This window comes from Takifugu rubripes, chromosome 4 (genome assembly GCF_901000725.2).
Source record: "Takifugu rubripes chromosome 4, fTakRub1.2, whole genome shotgun sequence".
Classification (NCBI taxonomy): domain Eukaryota; kingdom Metazoa; phylum Chordata; class Actinopteri; order Tetraodontiformes; family Tetraodontidae; genus Takifugu; species Takifugu rubripes.
Genome location: NC_042288.1, coordinates 3,776,400 through 3,797,190, shown reverse-complemented (window position 1 = coordinate 3,797,190; position 20,791 = coordinate 3,776,400). Strand labels below are relative to the sequence as shown.

The 20,791-nt window shown below is 44.0% G+C and overlaps 1 protein-coding gene across 8 annotated transcripts in view; it reads left to right on the top strand.

The window, feature by feature from the left end:
• fgfr2 (fibroblast growth factor receptor 2) overlaps positions 1–19,724 on the top strand; it is a 36,379-nt gene extending 16,655 nt beyond the window's left edge. For 5 of the 8 annotated variants that reach the window (XM_011602891.2, XM_011602886.2, XM_011602887.2 and 2 more), the window contains 12 exons: positions 1,421–1,611; positions 2,588–2,732; positions 4,006–4,205; positions 4,811–4,950; positions 10,353–10,474; positions 11,177–11,287; positions 11,658–11,848; positions 12,285–12,407; positions 13,400–13,470; positions 15,829–15,966; positions 16,830–16,935; positions 18,130–19,724. In XM_011602891.2, the coding sequence (XP_011601193.1) occupies positions 1,421–1,611; positions 2,588–2,732; positions 4,006–4,205; positions 4,811–4,950; positions 10,353–10,474; positions 11,177–11,287; positions 11,658–11,848; positions 12,285–12,407; positions 13,400–13,470; positions 15,829–15,966; positions 16,830–16,935; positions 18,130–18,294 (1,703 nt within the window). In that variant the 3' untranslated portion in view covers positions 18,295–19,724. Of the gene's footprint in view, positions 1–1,420; positions 1,612–1,861; positions 2,001–2,587; positions 2,733–4,005; positions 4,206–4,810; positions 4,951–10,352; positions 10,475–11,176; positions 11,288–11,657; positions 11,849–12,284; positions 12,408–13,399; positions 13,471–15,828; positions 15,967–16,829; positions 16,936–18,129 lie in introns of all 8 variants that reach the window. The other 3 variants (XM_011602890.2, XM_011602889.2, XM_011602888.2) reach the window with 3 other exon arrangements.
• The last annotated feature ends 1,067 nt before the right edge of the window (positions 19,725–20,791 follow it).

The window sequence follows — 20,791 nt, the reverse complement described above, 5'->3', positions numbered from 1 at the left end:
GACTAATCTTTATATAGCATCTGTTACAATCAAAATTGTCTTTAGGCATGTTACAGAATCCCAGGGCCTGAACCCCAACAAGCAAGGGAAAACTCCCCTTTAACAGGAAGAAACCTTGAGCAGGACCAGGCTCATATGGGGGGACCCTCCTGCTGATGGCCAGTGAAACTGCTTTTCTCCCATATTATATGATTTAGATTAATCACTACTCATTAGGGAAAAGTTGGAGGAGTATAGAGTCCTGTGAAAAATGGAGGGCAGAGCAGAGAAAATAGGGAAGAATGAAATACAATAAATAAGGCGAGCCCTAGGAATGTGCATGAAAGAGGAGGGGGTTGGGGAGACAGGGAGACGGTGGTAATTTTCTCATCTGACATTTAAGTTTGAGAGAGATTGGGCAGAAAGACATATGGAAAACATCTCATTTCTACACCCTCCCTCTGTGGAGACATTTCCTAACCCTGCTTTTTTTTTGCCTTTTTTAGCCCTATTTTAAAACCCACCCTCCACCCTTCACCAAACCACAGCACCCTCTAACACCCACCTCCACCAGCACACAAGAACACACATTCAAATCACAAAATGAAATCCTTCCAACTTCGAGGCTTTAGTTTTTTTGGGGGGAGAAGCAATGCAGTTCCATGGTCTGAATGATGTCATTTTATGTGTGTGTAGGTGTGTATGTGGTGGCAGCGGGTGGTTTTGCAGACAGCATGGGGGTTGGTGGGCTCCTCAGTGTGGTTGTGAGGGTTGGGTCGTGTTTGAAAGGGGGCATTGTTCAACAGGTCTTGCTCTGTTTGGATTTGCAGGCCAAATATTTGCTTGCTAAAGAATGTAGATATCTGCCGATATGCAGACTTTATGAAGTTGTGTTGCTTTTCCATGATGGCCCCATGCCTCTTCTTAAACATGCACCATATATGCCTTTATGGAAGTCCTCCTTAACTCAGGGTTAAGGAGGACTTCCATCCTTGACTTTCAATGAAATATGAATCTGCCTGTGCTTCTTAAGATAAGAAAAAGAAGGCACCTAAAGGAATGTTGGAAAACATTCCAATCAACAGTTCACACTCCACATTCAACTTGTTTGAAATTTAAAACACAAGATTTTGATGAAAGAGAAAAAAAAGATATTTATTATTATTATTATTATTATTATTATTGTTATTAGTAGTAGTAGTAGTAGGAGTAGGAGTAGTAGTATATTATTTATAAACTGTAGTTTAATTTAATAATCTGTATTAATAGGTTACAATGTTATGTTGCAATACCCTGTGATTAAGGCAATAACTTTATGGTAAAAAAGGTATGTGTGAATGTGTATCACTGATGTGCTTTGTGTGAATTGTTTAATTTCAAATAAGTTAATTTAGTTAATTATTTTCCATTGATGCATAAATATATCCGTCCCTCTCAACAGAACGCTCCCCTCACCGACCAATTCTGCAGGCTGGTCTCCCAGCTAACACAACTGTACACGTAGGTGAAGATGCTCGCTTTGTCTGCAAAGTCTATAGCGATGCCCAGCCACACATCCAGTGGCTAAAACACATCGCTCAAAATGGCAGCCGTTTTGGGCCCGACGGGAACCCTTATGTCCGAGTGTTAAAGGTGCGTTCTTCTCTCTTAATCCTTCCTTCATTTTAGGTTGATGCTTTGCCTGTGGTTTCAGGTCTCTGGGATGAATTTCAAGTAAAAGGAGCTAATCACTGCATTCCTTCCCCAGAGAACCGCCAGTTTGTTTCCATGCTGCGACCTTACTCGGTGGCCCCTGTTCTACAGCTGCTGTCATGTTGTTTGAGTGTGACTTTCTTGCTGCCATATGTTTGAATTTACACGTGTGTTTACGTATGGGTTGCAGCGTTCGGGCATTAACAGCTCGGACGTGGAGATCCTCACCCTCACCAATGTGACGGAGGAAGATGCCGGCGAATATATCTGTAAAGTCTCCAATTACATAGGCGAGGCCAGCCAGTCAGGCTGGTTGACTGTCATCCCAGGTAATGCCTGAGACCTGACCCCATGTGTCTCCCCCGCCAATCCCGATGTGGTTTCCCAGGCTCAATCCCTGACCTGCTGTGCTGTAGGGACCCTTCTGGTGGTCTCTTGATTGTCCTGGGGTTCATGGGTCTTTTCTACCCTAATGTCAGACCTTTGTGTTCTAGCTTGGGCCATGGAAGCACTGTGTAGGCCTGCAGATCAGACACACAAATTGCCACAGCTCACACCTCCTGGATGGTGCATCAGACTGGTGTTTGGTGATGCAGTACTGTGCTCTCCATGTTCTGTGTACAATGCATGTGTTCAGTCCAGGATTGGCCTCTGTTAGAGACTTGGTGATGGGAATCTTTTTTACTTTTATTTTTTGGTGAACTGGGCTGTTTCCTCATTTTTATTGGGTGCTGTCTCTGTCTCTGTCATAAACTGTCTACGCCCACAAAACCTTCCATTATCCTCCCTGGAGACAGGACCTCATCACGGATGCCATCCAGGACCTCTTTTTTCAGTCTTGGTGTTGTGGGTCTCATTTTTCCCCATGTTTCTCTTCTTCTTTCTCCTATTCTTTTCCACCTCCCCCTCTTCCCAGACCGCAGGTGTTAACACTACAGATAAGGAGATTGAAGTTCTCTACTTGCCCAATGTTACTTTTGAAGATGCTGGGGAGTATACGTGCTTGGCGGGTAATTCTATTGGGATCTCCTTTCACACTGCTTGGTTGACGGTGCTCCCAGGTAGATATATTCTCCTCCCACTCACCACTTTTTTGATCACCTTTATGTCCATTCAGTAGCCTCTCTTGAAGGCAAACCTTCTGTGCACAGTCTGAGACAACACCCAAGACAGAGTAACTTAAGAACTGGGACCTTTTATTCTATAATGTTATCTGGGTCGAAAGCTGTTGAAAGCTTGGAGCATTATGGCGGTCTGTGCACAACATATCATTATACTGTATTTCTGAGATGGAAGTGAAATTTCCAGAGCAGCTCAAGTGTCTCCAGACTCCATAATGATTGAGGGTTTATCTTTTTCTTTTTCCTGCTCTCTTAACCCCTGTTTTGTTCTGATTCTTACACAGATGTATTTGTACCTTACTTCCTTTCCATTCCTGGCTCTGATAATTGCCTTCTGTTAGGATCCTTATTTCCTGATGAAATAAAGGTCAAAATATAAAGCTCAATCCCTCCTTCAGGTTGGGTTGACTTTCTCAGTTATCAGGGCCAAACTTTATACAGAGCAAATTAAAGTTTTTTTGCATCTCTACTTCCTCAACTTGTTTTGTTCTATTTTCAAACCACCTCTGAATGCTTCGCCCATAACAATGCATTTAACTTACTGCCTAAACAGCAAAATATATTTGCATGAATTCATAGACTTACATCTATGTCATAATAACAGGTTAGCTTATTTAAGCATAAACAAAACAAAAATACCTCCCAGGCAGGCTATTTCCTGTGGGATTAATATGTAGTATTTTTTGCCCTCGACATGCTCTATTGGCACCAATGGTGCCTGTGAGACTATGGCCTCTGTGTGCATGCTTTGGTTTTCAGACCAACATGATGACAGGGTTTTTACATATAGCTAACAAACAGACTGCGTGATCTCCAGCTTTGTACAAAACCTTGTTTGTGGCCTGTGTATAATAGAACAGACCATTTCTGTACAACACACAGACAGGAACACACACATGCATGACCTCAGCCCTTTTCTGGACAGGCAGTTGAGGCCACAAAAAGACACTAATCTGCCTTGCTACCATCTGAAGTGAGGCTTCTGTGGTTCTGTTGTCTGCGGCTGTGTGTTTGTATCCACACATCTCAGCACGAACTCCAGACAGAAAGTATGTAATCAAAAAAAGCTAACCTTTTAGAAAGAGAGACATCTAAATGCTGCAAAACAGTTCTGTTTACTATAGATACTGATTGCATTAACATAAGTGCTCTTAAGCTCAGTTTTCTCTTTGAGTGTGAATTCTGTCTCACTGCTTACACCACATTTTCACAGCCATTGAAGAATCCCATGGTCCCCTTTCGCCACACTACGTGGAGATCGCCATATACTGTGCAGGAGTCTTCCTCATTGCCTGCATGGTGGGCATTGTGGTGGTGTGCCGGATGAGGAACACAACAAAAAAACCCGACTTCGGGGGCCAGCCGGCTGTCCACAAACTGAGCAAACAGATCCCGCTGCGGCGCCAGGTAACAGAAAGTAGATAAAGAGTTCTAATGGCATCTAACACCTTTGAGGAGACACACTAGAAAATATGCAGAGATATAAAGAAAGGACAAAATACCATAAAATAGTTTAAATTGGGGGGAGGAATACATAAAAGTATACAAGTTACTGAGCTAATACTGATTAATACATTTTTCAGAAATAAAAACAATAACTGGACTGCTTCAAAGCATGGCATCTAACGTTGTACCACAGATTTAATATAGCCTTTCTTCTTAAGGCATATGTTCGTATGCCTTGAGGAAAACCAAAAGCTGCAATCTAAAACACAAACAAGTGTTTGGGATTACGTTCCTCAGAGAACCTGTGACAAGGTAAGCTTAGTGTGGAGTGACAGTGGTGAGGCAGAATTATTAGTATATCTAAAGGCATTATTGCTGTTTCTCACTTCTGTAGTGTACTCATCTCTAACCAGCTCCCACTATAATTTTAACGTATAAACCATGGAAATGTATAGAGTACATGTTCCAAATCCTCCTTCATGGGCACATTTACTCCTCTAGTGATGCCTTGGAGCTTTATTTGATCTTTGAACTCAGACAGCGATGATCAGCCATTCTCTTCTGTCCTGTAGGTGTCAGCGGACTCGAGTTCTTCAATGAACTCCAACACACCTCTCGTGCGAATTACAACGCGGCGGAGCTCTGCACACGATGAGCCAATCCCCGAATACGACCTTCCTGAGGATCCACGATGGGAGTTTACTCGAGACAGGTGAGAGCGGGCTCCTCCAACACCTTCCGCTAACATTTCCTGCTGTTGTATCTTTGACTCATCAATATTTCAGAAAAGTTGTTCAGAGATTTAATAATTGCACTGATATCAGTGATACTTTAGAAAAATAAGAAAAACAATACAGATAATTCGATGCATAAGTATGTAAACGTCCTGTCCTTCTAAAAGGCACGCAAGGATCTAAACAATGTCACTGTTGCGTGGAGGGAGAGTTCATAATAACAATGACTTCTGCAAACAGTACCGGTACTTGTTTGACAGTCTGCATGACAGCCTTTAGCACTACATCCTTCGCTCATTTCCTTAGTGTCAATACAGCTATTATTTGACTAACAGGGTACATTATGGTGGAGGATATCAATAAAATCACAGTACAATGCACAGCTCTTTGATTGTATCTCAGCTGGTAAATGGTAGATAAGTATTGTTTCATATGATGAGGGATGTTAACGCTGATAGGCAGCAGACAACAATGGCTAACTGGTGTATAATAGTTGTAGTGGCTGTGATAATGGTTTATGAGTCATCTGTTGTTGTTCTGGTAAAAAAAAAAAAAAAAACCTGAACTTGGCCCCTTGCCTGGCCATGAAACCTGGGACTCCATCATACTCTCACTCACACATGCTTCTGATGCTTTTGGATGAAGCTGTGCTAATTATTGGTTTTGACCTTCTTGGTCAAACAATGTTGCTTCAGTTTGTCACAGTTGCAATGGATGGTGATGAAATTTATGTCTGATTTAATGAGACAGCAAAGGTTATACTAGTTGAACACACACTTAAGGTTTGCGCAGAAAGGGGAAAATCAATTAGTGTCGAAAGTGTTGTAAAACACTAAATAACTTTTAATACCTCTGAGTACATTCAGGCTATGGAAAAGTCCATCCATCCATCCACCCATCCTCTACCGCTTATCCGGGGTCGGGTCGCGGGGGCAGCAGCCTAAGAAGAGAAGCCCAGACTTCCCTCTCCCTAGCTACTTCTTCCAGCTCATCCAGGGGGATGCCCAGGCGTTCCCAGGCCTGTCGAGAGACATAGTCTCTACAACGTGTCCTGGGTCTTCCCGGGGGTCTCCTACCGGAGGGACATGCCCTGAACACCTCACCAGGGAGGTGCCCATGGGGCATCCTGACTAGATGCCCAAGCCACCTCATCTGGCTCCTCTTAACGGAGAGGAGCAGCGGCTCTACTCCGAGCTCCTCCCGGATGGCAGAGCTTCTCACCCTATCTCTAAGGGAGAGCCCAGCCACCCTATGGAGGAAGCTCAATTCGACTGCTTGTACCCGTGATCTTGTTCTTTCGGTCATTATCCAAAGCTCATGACCATAGGTGATGGTAGGAACGAAGATCGACTGGTAAATTGAGAGCTTCGCCTTTTGGCTCAGCTCTCTCTTCACCACAACGGACCGGTGCAGAGTCCGCATTACTGCGGACGCCGCACCGATCCGCCTGTCGATCTCCTGCTCCATTCTTCCCTCTCTTGTGAACAAGACCCCGAGGTACTTGAACTCCTCCACTTGGGGCAGGATCTCCTCCTTGACCCGGAGAAGGCACTCCACCTTTTTCCGGTTGAGAACCATGGCTTCGGATTTGGAGGTGCTGATTTTCATCCCAGCCGCTTCACTTGCGGCGGCGAACCGATCCAGTGATCGTTGGAGGTCACAGGCTGATGACGCCAACAGGACCACATCATCTGCAAAAAGCAGAGACCCGATCCTGAGGTCACCAAACCGGACCCCCTCAACACCATGACTGCACCTAGAAATTCTCTCCATAAAAATTATGAACAGAATCGGTGACAAAGGGCAGCCCTGGCGGAGAACAACCCTAGTTGGAACACACCCTCCGGTCCCCCTTCTTAAAAAGAGGGACTACCACCCCGGTCTGCCAATCCAGGGGCACCGCCCCCGATGTCCACGGAATATTGCAGAGTTGAGTCAGCCACGACAGCCCTACAACATCCAGAGCCTTAAGGAACTCTGGACGGATCTCATCCACCCCCGGGGCCTTGCCACCGAGGAGTTTTTTTGACTACCTCGGCAACTTTAGCCCCGGAGATATGAGAGCCTATCCCCAGGTCCCCAGGCCCTACTTCCTCACTGGAATGCGTGTTGGTGGGATTGAGGAGGTCCTCGAAGTATTCCTTCTCCGATCCACAACATCCCGAGTTGAGGTCAGCAGCACATAATCACCACTATACACAGCGTTGACAGTGCACTGCTTCCCCCTCCTCAGACGTCGGATGGTGGTCCAGAACCTTTTCGAGGCCGTCCGAAAGTCGTTCTCCATGGCCTCACCGAACTCTTCCTCACCGAACTCTTCCCATGCCCGGGTCGTTGCCTCAGCAACCGCCGTAGCTGCACTCCGCTTGGCCTGCCAGTACCTATCTGCTGCCTCAGGAGTCCCACAGGCCAGTAAGGCCCAATAGGACTCCTTCTTCAGCCTGACGGCATCCCTCACCACTGGTGTCCACCAGCGGGTTTGGGCATTGCCGCCTTGATAGGCACCAACCACCTTGCGGCCACAGCACCGGTCAGCCGCCTCAACAATGGAGGCATGGAACATGGTCCACTCAGACTCAGTGTCCGCCTCCTCCCGTGGGATATGGTCAAAGCTCTCCCGGAGGTGTGAGTTGAAGCTCCTTCTGACAGGAGACTCTGCCAGGCGTTCCCAGCAGACCCTCACAATACGTTTGGGTCTGCCGTCCTGGTGCCAAGTGCACATGTGGACGCCTTTATGCCTGAACAAGGTGTTTGTTATGGACAATCTAAGATGAGCACAGAAGTCCAATAACAAAACACCATTCGGGTTCAGATCAGGGGGGCCGTTCTTCCCAATCACACCTCTCCAGGTCGTACTGTCGTTGCCAACGTGAGCATTGAAGTCACCCAGGAGGACAAGGGAGCCCCCAGAAGGAGCACGCTCCAGCACTCCCTTTAAGGACTCCAAAAAGGGTGGATACGCTGAACTGCTGTTTGGGCCATAGGCACAAACAACAGTCAGAATCCGTCCCCCCACCCGAAGGCGAAGGGAGGCTACCCTCTCATCCACCGGGGTAAACTCCAATATACAGACACTGAGCTGGGGAGCAACCAGAACTGCCACACCTGCCCGTCGCCTCTCACCATTGGCAACTCCAGAGTGGTAGAGTCCAACCCCTCTCGAGAAGACTGGTTCCAGAGCCCTTGCCGTGCGTCGAGGTGAGGCCGACTATATCTAGTCGGAACTTCTCAACCTCACTCACCAGCTCAGGCTCCTTTCCCACCAGAGAGGTGACATTCTGTTGTGGTCCAGGATTCCCAGTTGTGTTTTTCCTGCAGGGGGCGTGGTGGAGCCATGCTCCGGCCACCTGTTGGCGCACCTGCAGGACATCAGCGATCAGCCGCCTATTTAAGGTCTAAGACTCCGGTCTACCAGCGTCAGAGGATTTTTGTGTAACTTGGTATTTCTGGGGTCTGTGTTGGTTTTTGCAGGTTCTTATGATTTTTGTGGCTCCACGCTGGAGCTCTTGGTGTGCACCGGAGGACGAACTGTTGCTTCCCAGCAGTCCAGGAGGACTGTCCTTTTTGTGTTTGTTTAATAAAACCAATTTTTGGACCTTTCATCACTGCGTTCGGGTCCTAAACAACCACAAATCGTAACACATTGCGTGTCCCTAGAGCCAGTTTATGCAGCCGGGGATCAGACCGCCAAGATCCCTGCCTTCGGCCGCTACCCAACACACAATGCACCCGACCCCCTTGGCCCCTCCTGCAGGTGGTGAGCCCACGGGAAGGGGGTCCCATGTTGCCTCTTCGGGCTGTGCCCGGCCGGACTCCATGGGCAGAGGTCCGGCCACCAGGCGCTCGCCAACGTGCCCCACCCCCAGGCCTGGCTCCAGGAGGGGGCCCCGGTGACCCACATCCGGGCAAGGGAAACGTCGGACCAATGTTGTTTTCCATCATTAGGGGGTCTTGGGCTACGCTTTGTCTGATCCCTCACCTAGGACCTGTTTGCCATGGGTGGCCCTACCAGGGGCGTAAAGCCCCAGACAACGGAGCTCCTAGGATCATTGGGACACACAAACCCCTCCACCACGATAAGGTGGTAGCCCAGGAGGGGTGGAAACGTCTGAATTTTAAATTTAAAAAAAAACACAAAAAGATGTGTTTTGTGGAGCCTGAATACAACTGCGTGGCAGTTTTAGTCTTGATTCATTGCCTGCCTGCCTGGGCTGGAGGGACCAGATTAGGATGTAAACCATCAAGGAAAGCTAATGTTCTTGGTTTGCATGGAGGAAAACTTACATTGATTGGATGGCGTGTGGATGGCTGGACAGATTGGTTGTCATTGAGCATGCTAAATATGTGGACAGATAGGGGATTATGTTTCTACAGCAGGGCACCAGTCTCTGGCTTTGCAGGGTGCAGTGCTGGTGATTGCAAAGGCAGTATACTGGGGCGAAAGGAGGTGGGGACCTGCACTTGTCAATCACAAGAAAAAACAAGATACACTGCAGGTTCAGGGGTAAATTGTTCTTTTTTTTTTGTCTCTGACATTTGTGTGCAAGTACAAATTATGTTACGACTGACACACTAGCAAATAATATCATGTACCCTTGGACTGCGATTAAAAGAATATTTTGAGTCATTTCAGTTATTGAACCTGATGAAAATCTGAGGCATTTCGCAACTAGTTTAGACAAAAATATTAAGTTGCTGGTTAAGGTGCTTTTACAGAAAACCAGAGTCTAGAAACCTAGAAAATTGTTATGGATTATTAGGAAATTGTCAAATTCACAATTTAAAGTCAAAGATGATTAAGGCTTAAAAATACCTTAATTTTGATTATCCATGCAGAATATTTTTTGCACATCATAAATAATTCTGTGTGGACATATTTCTCAATAGCTTACATCATCATGACAGTTTCCAGTATTGTAGCAATTAAATTTCCATTTAGCATGTTGTTAGGTATGTGTCATTTCATTCGTCATCTTCTAATGGGTCTGCAGTAATGTGTCAGGACCTGTTTTAGGTCTTGACAAGAGTGTATATTGGAATACACCAAGGCAGATAAGAACAGATTAGAAATAAGTGCCTTTTCTGATTTAATCCAGTAGTTGCTGTTACTATGGCACTGTCTTCACTCCTTGTGCCAATAAAATGTTCACAGAGACACAGAAATAGAACGATCTTTTTATATATATATAAAAAGAACAGGGTGGAGGTTTACAAACTGGATTAGCACCCAGTGTTATTTCCTCTTGTATTCTACACTTGTATACTTTGTAGGAGAGTGAGCTCATCAAAGTGTCAGATGATATTATGAGATTTTCTTTTGTTTTTCAGCAGCCTAACTGCAAAGTTTCTTGTCTTTTCCATGTCTGTTTGATGACTAAAGATTGACCCTGGGCAAACCCCTGGGTGAAGGTTGCTTTGGCCAAGTTGTAATGGCAGAGGCTCTGGGCGTTGATAAAGACAAACCCAAGGAAGCTGTGACTGTTGCCGTCAAAATGCTGAAAGGTAAGCATCAAATGCACATACGGTACATACTTCTCCATTAGGTGTTGTCTGGCATGCTGAATTTATAGGTCACTTATGCTCCAATGGAGGTTTAGGTGGAGCCTTAGGCTCTCATTATTATTCATTATTGGTGGTTGCTGAGTGACAGCTATGGTAAGTCGGGTTTGGAAGCTGAGGGTTAGGAGCAGTGAAATACCTATCCCTAAAGAAGCAGCTGGCTGTAGCTCAGTCAGCACTCACACAAAGAGACAAGTCACACAAGCTGTACTGCTATGATTAATGAAAACAGGAGAGGGCACAAGGTTGGTTTTGGGGAGGGGTCAGATCACCTACTGCAGCAGACTGGGGGACTAACCTTGACAAAGGAAATGTGCTGTTAAGAATGACTCCAGGTAAGGTAATTGTGCAGAGGAATGCTGGCAATGCTGTTCTGGCTGTCTGTATACTGTAGAGCCACTGGCTCAATCAACTCCATGAAAAAGGAGCCTGTGCAGCAAATAATGAATCCAGATTAATGTCCCTAGCACTGAAAGGATGTCTCTGTAATCTTTATTAGAAACTTCAGTCTGTGCTGTAATTGTAGCCCACATTGTCTGTCAACCACAATTAATCATGCGTAGATACAGAAGACCAAAAGGTTAAATGTGGACATGGGACTGAGAGGTTTTTGCAAACTTTAAAGTCACATCTTCCCACTATTAGATGATGCCACGGAGAAAGAGCTGTCTGACCTGGTATCAGAGATGGAAATGATGAAGATGATTGGTAAACATAAGAACATCATTAATCTTCTTGGAGCCTGTACGCAAGATGGTGAGTAGACTCAGGCTGAGCATTCATTATTTGAAGACAGTAATACTGTACATAAGCAAGCATTTATCTACAAATAAGCAAATACAGGAATAGCGTAAAATACATAAACTGGTATAAATAGCCTCCTCTCCGCTATAAATGCTGCAAACCAAGAGGCAAACTAGTTAAAATAGATCCATACATGCTAGTTGTGTACAAGAACATTTTTGAAATACGTTTATAGTTTTATAGAAATATTTAATTCAGTGGCTGAGATGAACATATCGAGGTGAAAAAGGATGTGTAAAAAAATGAGAAATTTAAGGTTTTGTCAAAGGGAATAATTTATGATCATGGTCCAGCAGTAATGTCTATCTCCTCTCTGATGCAGGTCCCCTTTATGTGATAGTAGAATACGCCTCCAAAGGCAACCTTAGGGAGTACCTCCGAGCCCGGAGGCCACCTGGCATGGAATACTCTTATGATATCGCCAGAGTCTCAGATGAACAACTTACATTCAAAGATTTAGTGTCCTGCACCTACCAAGTAGCAAGGGGTATGGAGTACCTTGCATCACAGAAGGTAAGAGAATGTGATGGAATCATTATATATTGTAAGCTTGGCTGTGGGAACGTTGGGGGACCCCCTGCCCAATCCCTGAATTGTGTCTTCTCATCCTCTTGACAAAAGACTCTCTGTGCTGCAGAATTGTGAAGTTTTCACAAAGGGGGTACGGCCATGTTTGCCCGCATCAGACTCACGCTTGCTCTCACTGTTGGAATGTGACAGAGTCTCACATGTACACAAACACATGCAAATGACTGCACACACAGGCATTTCAATGCACAGAAACAACTCAGAGCGTACACATATGTGATACGGCACGTGAGGAATTTTTACTCGGTCGGACATGCAAGCATTTGTGTCGTCCCACAAACCTATAGCATGCATGAGCCATCTACGTTTTGAGATCATTCTGAATAAAATGTCTTTACTGTTTTAATTCTTTCTATCCCAGTGTATACACAGAGACCTTGCAGCCAGGAACGTCCTGGTCACAGAGAGCAACATTATGAAGATCGCAGACTTTGGCCTTGCCAGAGATGTCCACAATATTGACTATTATAAAAAGACAACAAATGTGAGTCCACACATAAAGGAACACATGCTTAGGGGGAACGTAATGTTTATAAATGTCGCTAAACTATCCATTGGCCTCTTTTTTCTAATTCTTTCATCTTCCTGTTTAACGTTCTCCCTCTGTTTGGCGGAAATGGCTGGTTCCCAGGCAACATTTGAATGCTTATCAGTTCTAGATACTCTGCTCTGTAGGTTCTCCAGAATCTTTTTATTTAATTTTCATAGACACTCATACCATTATCCCAAAAGAGACAGAACAAGAAGGGAGCAGCTTAAACATAATTGGCATCCCTGTGGTGGCCTAGCAGTGTCTTTCTTTCCCACCGCAGAGCATTGATCGTGCATCCTCATTTAATATGCATGGTTGGCTTTTCATAGCATGCACAATAACAGCAGCAACAATGCCTATCATTTACATTAAAGCAAAGTAGACAGAGCCCTCACAGATCCCTGTAGTAATGCATAACTTGGTTATCACCCTCCAACTGGAAAGATCTAGATATCTTATTCCTCATAAATGTTCAGTAACTTATAAAATGTGTTGTTGCTTATGTAATGAACACAATCCTGCACTAATTAACCATTGCGTATTGCTCATTAGTGCATCATTTTATTTTCCCTTAGGGCTTATTTGGGGGTTAGTAATCCAGTGTGATGAGCTTAGTCATGCCGGTCCTCTGCCTCACAGATATTGACCAAGGCTGCCTTGACAGCCATGTTTATCTTCCCAGCCAGTCTTTTAATGGCACCACATATACAAACTACTCTTTATCTCTGCTTCTGTTTATCAGTTCTTTTGCTTTTACAATCTAAATGGGAAACACTCCTCTCATGCTTCATTCTCCAGTTCCATTTAAACTTATTGACCTTTTTCATGTGTAATGGGATTTCCCAGCCGTGATAAGAATTCAGGAGTCAGGAGACTTTGGGAAGAATCTTTCAGTGGGTTTTGTGTAGATTTTATTTGACCCTTTCATCTGTCTTCATCCTCAGGGTCGTCTCCCGGTGAAATGGATGGCGCCAGAGGCGTTGTTCGACCGGGTCTACACACACCAAAGTGATGTGTAAGTACATAGGAAGCTGTGTCTGCATGATAGTAAATCCATTTACACACACCAGTGGTGCACAGAAACTGTGCTCAGACTGCCTTTTTAAGGGTTTTATGTAGGTGATGAGTTTGTAGGTACAGTGGAGGAGATGTTTTGGTGAAGGTGAGGTGGGGTGCAGCACTGGCCAGTCGGTGGCAAAAGTGAGGATTTCATGCTAGACTTGAAGCCAGTGCTGTGTTACTAATCTGAACAGCTTCAAAGGGCCCTGGAAGGAGCCTGTAGTCCCCCCTCCCTGCCAGCTCAGTTCGGAAGTCTCCCCTTTTTTGGGCCTCCACACATGTCTGAATGCAAAAATTCTGCAGCCATCTACCCCCCCCCCCCCCCCCCCCCCCCCTTTACTTTCTCCATCCAGCCACACTTTGATCATGCGGCTCATCATTTTTCTTTCCACGATCAATATAGGCCCACTCTCTTATTGTCAAACCCACCCTTCTTATTTTCATTCATCTGGTATGGGAAGAGCCAACCAGGCTCCTTTTTTCTAATCAAGTTCCAGAGTACGTTTTTTAAAAATGGAACAAAAGAAGAGTGTCCCTATCTGTTTGCTGCTTTAGTCTATTGCGCTCTGACAGTTGTTTGAAGCTTGTCCTCCTGACACTGACAGCAGACAGTGCATGTGACAATTAGACAAATACCTTGTATGCTGACCCCTGTGTTTGAGTCATAAACTAGTAGTGGACAAAACACCACATTCAGACAGAGATTTTCTCTTCTGTGCATATTCTTGCTAACGTGAATAAGCTATGTTCACCATTATGAAGCTCTTTCTGTAACAGTCAATAAACTGCAGGAAGGCACAAAGAGGTTACCGCCGTCTTTCCTATCAGCTCACTGCTAATTACATTTCATCACTCACTTTGAGTAATTGTTTTTCTCATGGAAGTAAATAGAAGAGACATCTGTGGAGATGGAGGCTGTTGGTCTCAGATCAAGCATCACAAGAAGCACAAGCGATCAATACATGACTGAATTGAATGAATACATGAATTTCAATTAAACAAGACCTCTTGTCTCTTTGATAAATGGGTGTGAGGGACTCCACTCTGGCTGGGGTTAAGTAAGGATTAGTTTGACTGGAGCTCAGGTGCAGGCTCCCAGTCCAAGCCTGATCAATTAAAAACAACTAGATTCCTTTAGCTCCTGTTTTTATACCAGGTTTTCGATCAGATCAGATCCACTGATGTATACATTTATGACATTTGGTTTAGCCAGAATCAACAAGCAACTGTTTACAGGATGTAATATTATTGTAATAACATAAATGTTCAATGTTTAACATGTTGAAATTGCGCAACATGTTGTATGAACGTACACTCTATTTATGGAACATGGTAGGACAGTAAAGTTGACCCCAAGCATGCTGCTGAGAGCTTTATTTGTTTATTTGATCAAGGTCGGTTGGTACCGAGTGGTAGGTTGACATGGGTGGAGCAAAGGACCGAAAAGTGAGATGAGTGTTTCAGTCGGTAGAGAGATACAATACAGAGATAAATAGCTAACCCGAGTCTGGTTGTATAAACAGATGTAGGGTTTGATAAACTCCCACTCTGGTTGACCACAACTATTTACCTTGTAGGATGACAGGCATGTCAAAAGACTGCATGATTGCACTCATGGACAGCATTTGTATCTGCATAGCATAACGCAGCTGTTGGTGCATCTTACAAGCTGCAATAGAAATGCATGAATCAACAGTGATGAAAATGATGGCCCTGGTAACCCTAGTAAGCTCGTCACCAGGATAAGGAAATTACTAATCAGTGGGCATCTTCGGACAACTTCCTCCTCCTTTTTAATGCGCTGTGGGTGGTCTGCTGTTTTGTTTTGGTGTGGTGCAACTGAACAGTGCCAGATAGTGTGTATGGCCAGACAGGCACAATAGTGTTCTTTGAGATGGAGCCAGAGTGGCACTGAGAGTCGCACCACAAGTCTCCAGACAGCAGAAAGAGCCCATTGACGTCTCTGGAATGACTCTGTTGGAGCTGTTTTCAGATGTTGGCCAAATGGCTAAATGTAAAATTGACACTTATTGGGTTTGGTGATATTTAAATTAAACCATTTTCTAATTTTAGTTGCATCATTGTTATATTCTTGATGAGAAAAAAAAGAATGTCCCCTGCAGTGCCTTTGCAGCCTTGAAATCAACATTTAAACATACTGTTATTTATTTTGAGCAAATATGGAGAAATTGTGAGGAGAAATATTACTATATGTCATGATTTTACTGTTTAATGGTTTACGTATTTATTGCCATGAACTGATTTGAATAAATGTATTTATAAAATGCATTTGTGTGATTTTCTGTCCTCTCAGCTGGTCATTTGGGGTGCTGATGTGGGAGATCTTCACCTTAGGGGGCTCCCCGTACCCCGGCATTCCCGTTGAAGAGCTCTTTAAATTGCTCAAAGAGGGACATCGCATGGACAAGCCTGGCAACTGCACCAATGAGCTGTGAGGATCTTTCCTTGTTTCAATCAGAATTTTCATGACTGGCAGCTCTGCTTTCACACTCTTTGTGCGGCTGAGTCAAGCTGCAGTCAAATCAAATCAATCTTTATTTATATAGCGTCTTTTACAATCAAAATTGTTTCAAGGCGCTTTCCATAATCCCAGGGCCTAACCCCAGACAAGCAACAGTGGCAAGGAAAAACTCCCCTTTAACAGGAAGAAACCTTGAGCAGGACCAGGCTCATGTAGGTCTCCCTACATGAGCCTGGTCCTCCTGCTGATGGCCAGCTGGGTAGAGAGAGAGGAGAAGGGGGAGGACAGGTAGAGGATAGAATAGGTAGGAGAGGAGAGGAGAGGAGAGGAGAGGAGAGGAGAGGAGAGGAGAGGAGAGGAGAGGCATAGAGCATAGAAATACATACAAAAGTACATTATATTGAATATTGAATAGGCTGCCGGTTGAGTGGGTCAGCGGGGTTGGAGGTCATTATGCAGCTCTGAAGGCGGCGATACCTGTAAATGAATACAGAAGGGGGGGAAGAAGTAGAAAAACTACACAAGAAATAGCATCACTAGTCTACTTGATGAGGAGAGGAGAGGAGAGGAGAGGAGAGGAGAGGAGAGGAGAGGAGAGGAGAGGAGAGGAGAGGAGAGGAGAGGAGAGGAGAGACAGCAAACAAAAGCACAAATGTGCTCTGAGTGTCAATGGCGAAGACAGGCATGAAGGATATTCAATGTTTAAGTGTACATCCAAATACTAAATTAGAATCAGGCTGCTGTCTCCTGCAGACTAAATTAAATTATGAAATCTAAAGAGCCGGTGATATTTTGTAAATGTTAAATGGATGGTTAATGCCTTTTCTTGCCAGGTACATGATGATGAAAGACTGCTGGCACGCCATCTCATCCCAGAGACCCACCTTCAAGCAGCTAGTCGAAGATCTGGATCGCATCCTTACCCTCAGCAGCAATGAGGTGAGCCATTCTCAGCCTCTCCTTTGTTTAGTCAAAATTATTTTTCTGCCGACTTCAACCAGTAACAGCTGCACCAAGATCCTGGCAGACAGGAGCTTTAGTAACAGCACAATATTATACATTCCTTCGCTTAGTGTCTCTATCCAAACTAAATCAGACTCTTGCTAGTAAATGCAGAGTTCAGCAGAATGCTGTTGAAAGCTTTAGGAGTGTTAGCAGCCATGTTGTTCACACAAAGCATCAACCAAAAAAAAATCTGGCTAATTCAACGCAGGCCGAACGTGGCTACTCTGGTCCAGTAAAGTTGCCCAATCATCATATTTAAGCTTTGCTCAACGCTGACATTCTTTTGCTTCGTTCCCCTTGTTGTCATCTGCGATATCCTAGCGTTGACCTCAAAAGAGGCCGTGGATGGAACGCTGTCAAGCCTTGTCTGCTCTGGAACCAGAGCTTCATGAATCTGTGCCAAAAGAGCCCAACTTTGATTTTGAACTTTTTGAAGAGCAATAAAGGGCCTTCCCCTTTCTCCTCAGCTCCAAACTCCTGGCAGATGTGGAGGTCTTTAGTAATGTGAGCCTTCTCGTGTGGAGCTGGGAAGCCAGTGTTCACTTTCTACAAAATCTCGAGAACTCTGTTTTCATCCCAACTGGTTCCACGAACAGACAAGCAGGAAGGAAAAAATGTGCCTCATCCGACTTGAAAAGACCAAAACCACTTTGCAACACTGGACTGAGTTAAAAATTAATAAATGGATTTCTTTTGGTTTTCATTTTGATTGAAGAGGCGTTTAGAGATTTGTTTTTATTTTTCCCAGCCGCTCTGCGCAGTTTAGCTGGGTGATTCCGTGACACATTGGCTGGGATTGAATTTAGGAATAATGCACATGGACTTCAAAACCAATAGCCCGACCCCTAAATCTTAGGGATCCACTGAATCACACAGCAGGACAACATTAATCTTTTTCATTGATTTTTATTCTTGGAAATATTGTTGTTCAGTATAAGTTTTTTTCTGTTCTGTTTCAAAAATCCTTGCAGGCTGATTTGCTTTGGTCTAAATAAATATCATGAAAATAATACCCTCTCACAATCTTCTGGAAACTCCCTCAACTTAATGACAACACCGTCTCCTGTTAGCCAAAGACTTTTTTTTAACCTCTCACTCAAATCTTCTAATGGGATTATTTTCTTGCAGGAGTATCTGGACCTTTGCATCCCATCAGAGCAGTATTCTCCCAGCTTCCCCGACACCCGCAGCTCCTGCTCCTCCGGTGATGACTCTGTGTTTTCCCATGACCCGTTACCAGACGAGCCCTGCCTCCCCAAATACCAGCACATCAATGGCAATGTTAAAACATGAGCACCCACCCTACCCCTTCACACCCCAAGTTTGGACAATCCTGTTCTCTCCCCTCTGTGTCCAAAAACACTCGCAGCGCAGGAACCCCCCCATCTTAGAGCCACTCCCCTCCCATCAGATGGACTACTGAAACCATTTGGGACAGTGCAGGTGGCGACGCTGCTATCACATGCTAATACTGCCATGCGTACACGCTACTTGTGGTACATGATCGCGTGATGTCTTAAAGGAGTGGACAGGGATCTTACAGAAACTGTTTTTTACGACTGAATGAACTGAGAAACCAGCTCCTCCTGTTCCTCTCCTCATATAAAAACAAAAGTTTATATGTGGTTCTTGTGTTTGTAGCTGGAGTATTTTTTGTACAATCAACAATGGTACTTGTTTGATGGTCCCACTCTAGTGGCTTCCAGTACTTTTACTTGCTTCTGGATGAATGAAGGGACTGGACATTGAAAACAAGGGATGAGAAGAGGATGACAAATAGGAACACACAAGAACAAAAAGACAGAAATTTAACTAACAAAACAAAAGAGCATAATATTTTGAATTTTGATGCTTTTTACTTTCAATACTATAGATAAATCTTACCATTTCTGGAGAAAGAATACATATAATGTATAGTGCCGGTACATTTGTAAATATATTCAAATATGTATAAAATATATTATATATTTACATTGATTTTTTTGTATGGAAAATGACTCCGACCCAACTATGAGTTTGAAACAGGTGCGCTAACCGGTTATGTTTCCTCTATTTCTACAAAACCATACGCACATACACGCGCTACAGTATTGGCTTTCAGGGACTGAGGTATGAGGTTAGGTGAGCATTTTAATTTATTGACTTGTGTTCTTTTTTACAGATGAAATGTTTTTAAAAGTGATTTAAAAAAGAACAACAAGTCAAAAATGACATTAATGATGCTGATCATACAGAAATAATACGGTAAATTTATGGTAATTTAATTGATCTTTCACAGGTAACAAAGAAAAGCTATTTTAATGAATTTTGAAAGATCCAGGTTTTGTAAGTTTTATATATGAATGTGAATATTAAGTTAAGATTAAACTTAAACTGTACATTTTATAGTCACCTAATCTCTTTCTTACATAGATGTTGATGCCATTTCTATTGCTCATTGTACTCTCTTGTTAACTATGCTATAGGAAATGAGATTTATTTCTGGATATTTATATGTAATTGAAAGAACAAAAACAAGTTTGGAAAATATCTGCTAGCAGTCCCATTTATACTAAATATAGACCACATTAATATTTGACAGATTTAAAAGCTGAAATACGAAGTATTAAATAATTCAAGTGGATTTTTCCCCCTTGTTTTTTGTTTGTTTGTTTTCTACTGGACCAACCAACGATACATTACAAAGTGTCAAATTTGCAAAATAAATGATACAAAATGTCAAATTTTCTCTGAAAGCTCTTTTTCAGTCTCATATACACTATATATATTAAAAAAATATATTTCTTTCTCACCCTCCTGGGTGGTGCCTCCTTCAGACTTGGGTCCTCTACCAGAGGCCTGGGAGTCTGAGGGTTCTGCGCAGGATCTTAGCTGTTCCTAGGACTGCGTCCTTCTGGACAGAGATCTCTGGTGTGGTTCCTGGTATCTGTTGGTGCCATCTACTCAGGTTGGGTGTTACTGCCCCTAGTGTCCCGATCACCACTGGGACCACTGTTGCCTTCATGCCCCACATCCTCTCCATCTCCTCCTTCAGCCCTTGGTACTTCTCCAGCTTCTCGTGTTCCTTCTTCCTTATGTTGCTATCACTTGGGATTGCTACATCTATCACCACCACTGTCTTCTGGTGTTTATCTACCACCACAATGTCAAGCTGATTGGCCACCACCATCTTGTCAGTCTGGATCTGGAAGTCCCACAGGATCTTGGCCTGCTTGTTCTCCAGCACTTTCGGGGGTGTCCCCACCTGGACCCTGGGACCTCCAACATCTGCACTGACCTCCTGTAGTCAGTGCAGATGTTCCTGTACACTATGCCAGCCACCTGGTTATACCGCTCCATGTATGCCTTGCCTGCCGACATCTTGCACTGTGATGTGCTGGACTGTCTCAGGGATTTCTCTACACAGCCTACACCTGGGGTCTTGTCTGGTGTATATATATATGAAAAAAATGCCAGCACGCAGAGAGACTTGTGATTTTATGTCAGCAGGTAGTTTTTATAAAGGGATTGTAAAGATCCCAATGAATTATGTGTAAATTTAGAAAATTAGATTGAAGAAAAAAGTTAGAGATGAATTAGCTGAACTCAGTTGAATACTCTGGTTAAACACATAAACTGTTTAAGTCCATTTTGAAGTGATTAACAGTGTAGAGAGAAACTGTCAAGGATTCGGAGAATTATGCTGGGTTCATTCCGTGGGCACCATGAAGGTCTGGAGTTTAGCTGTTAGACTGTTTAGCAAACTCCCCTGCTGGCTATTAAACACCCTAAACAAAAAAAATGAAAAGCC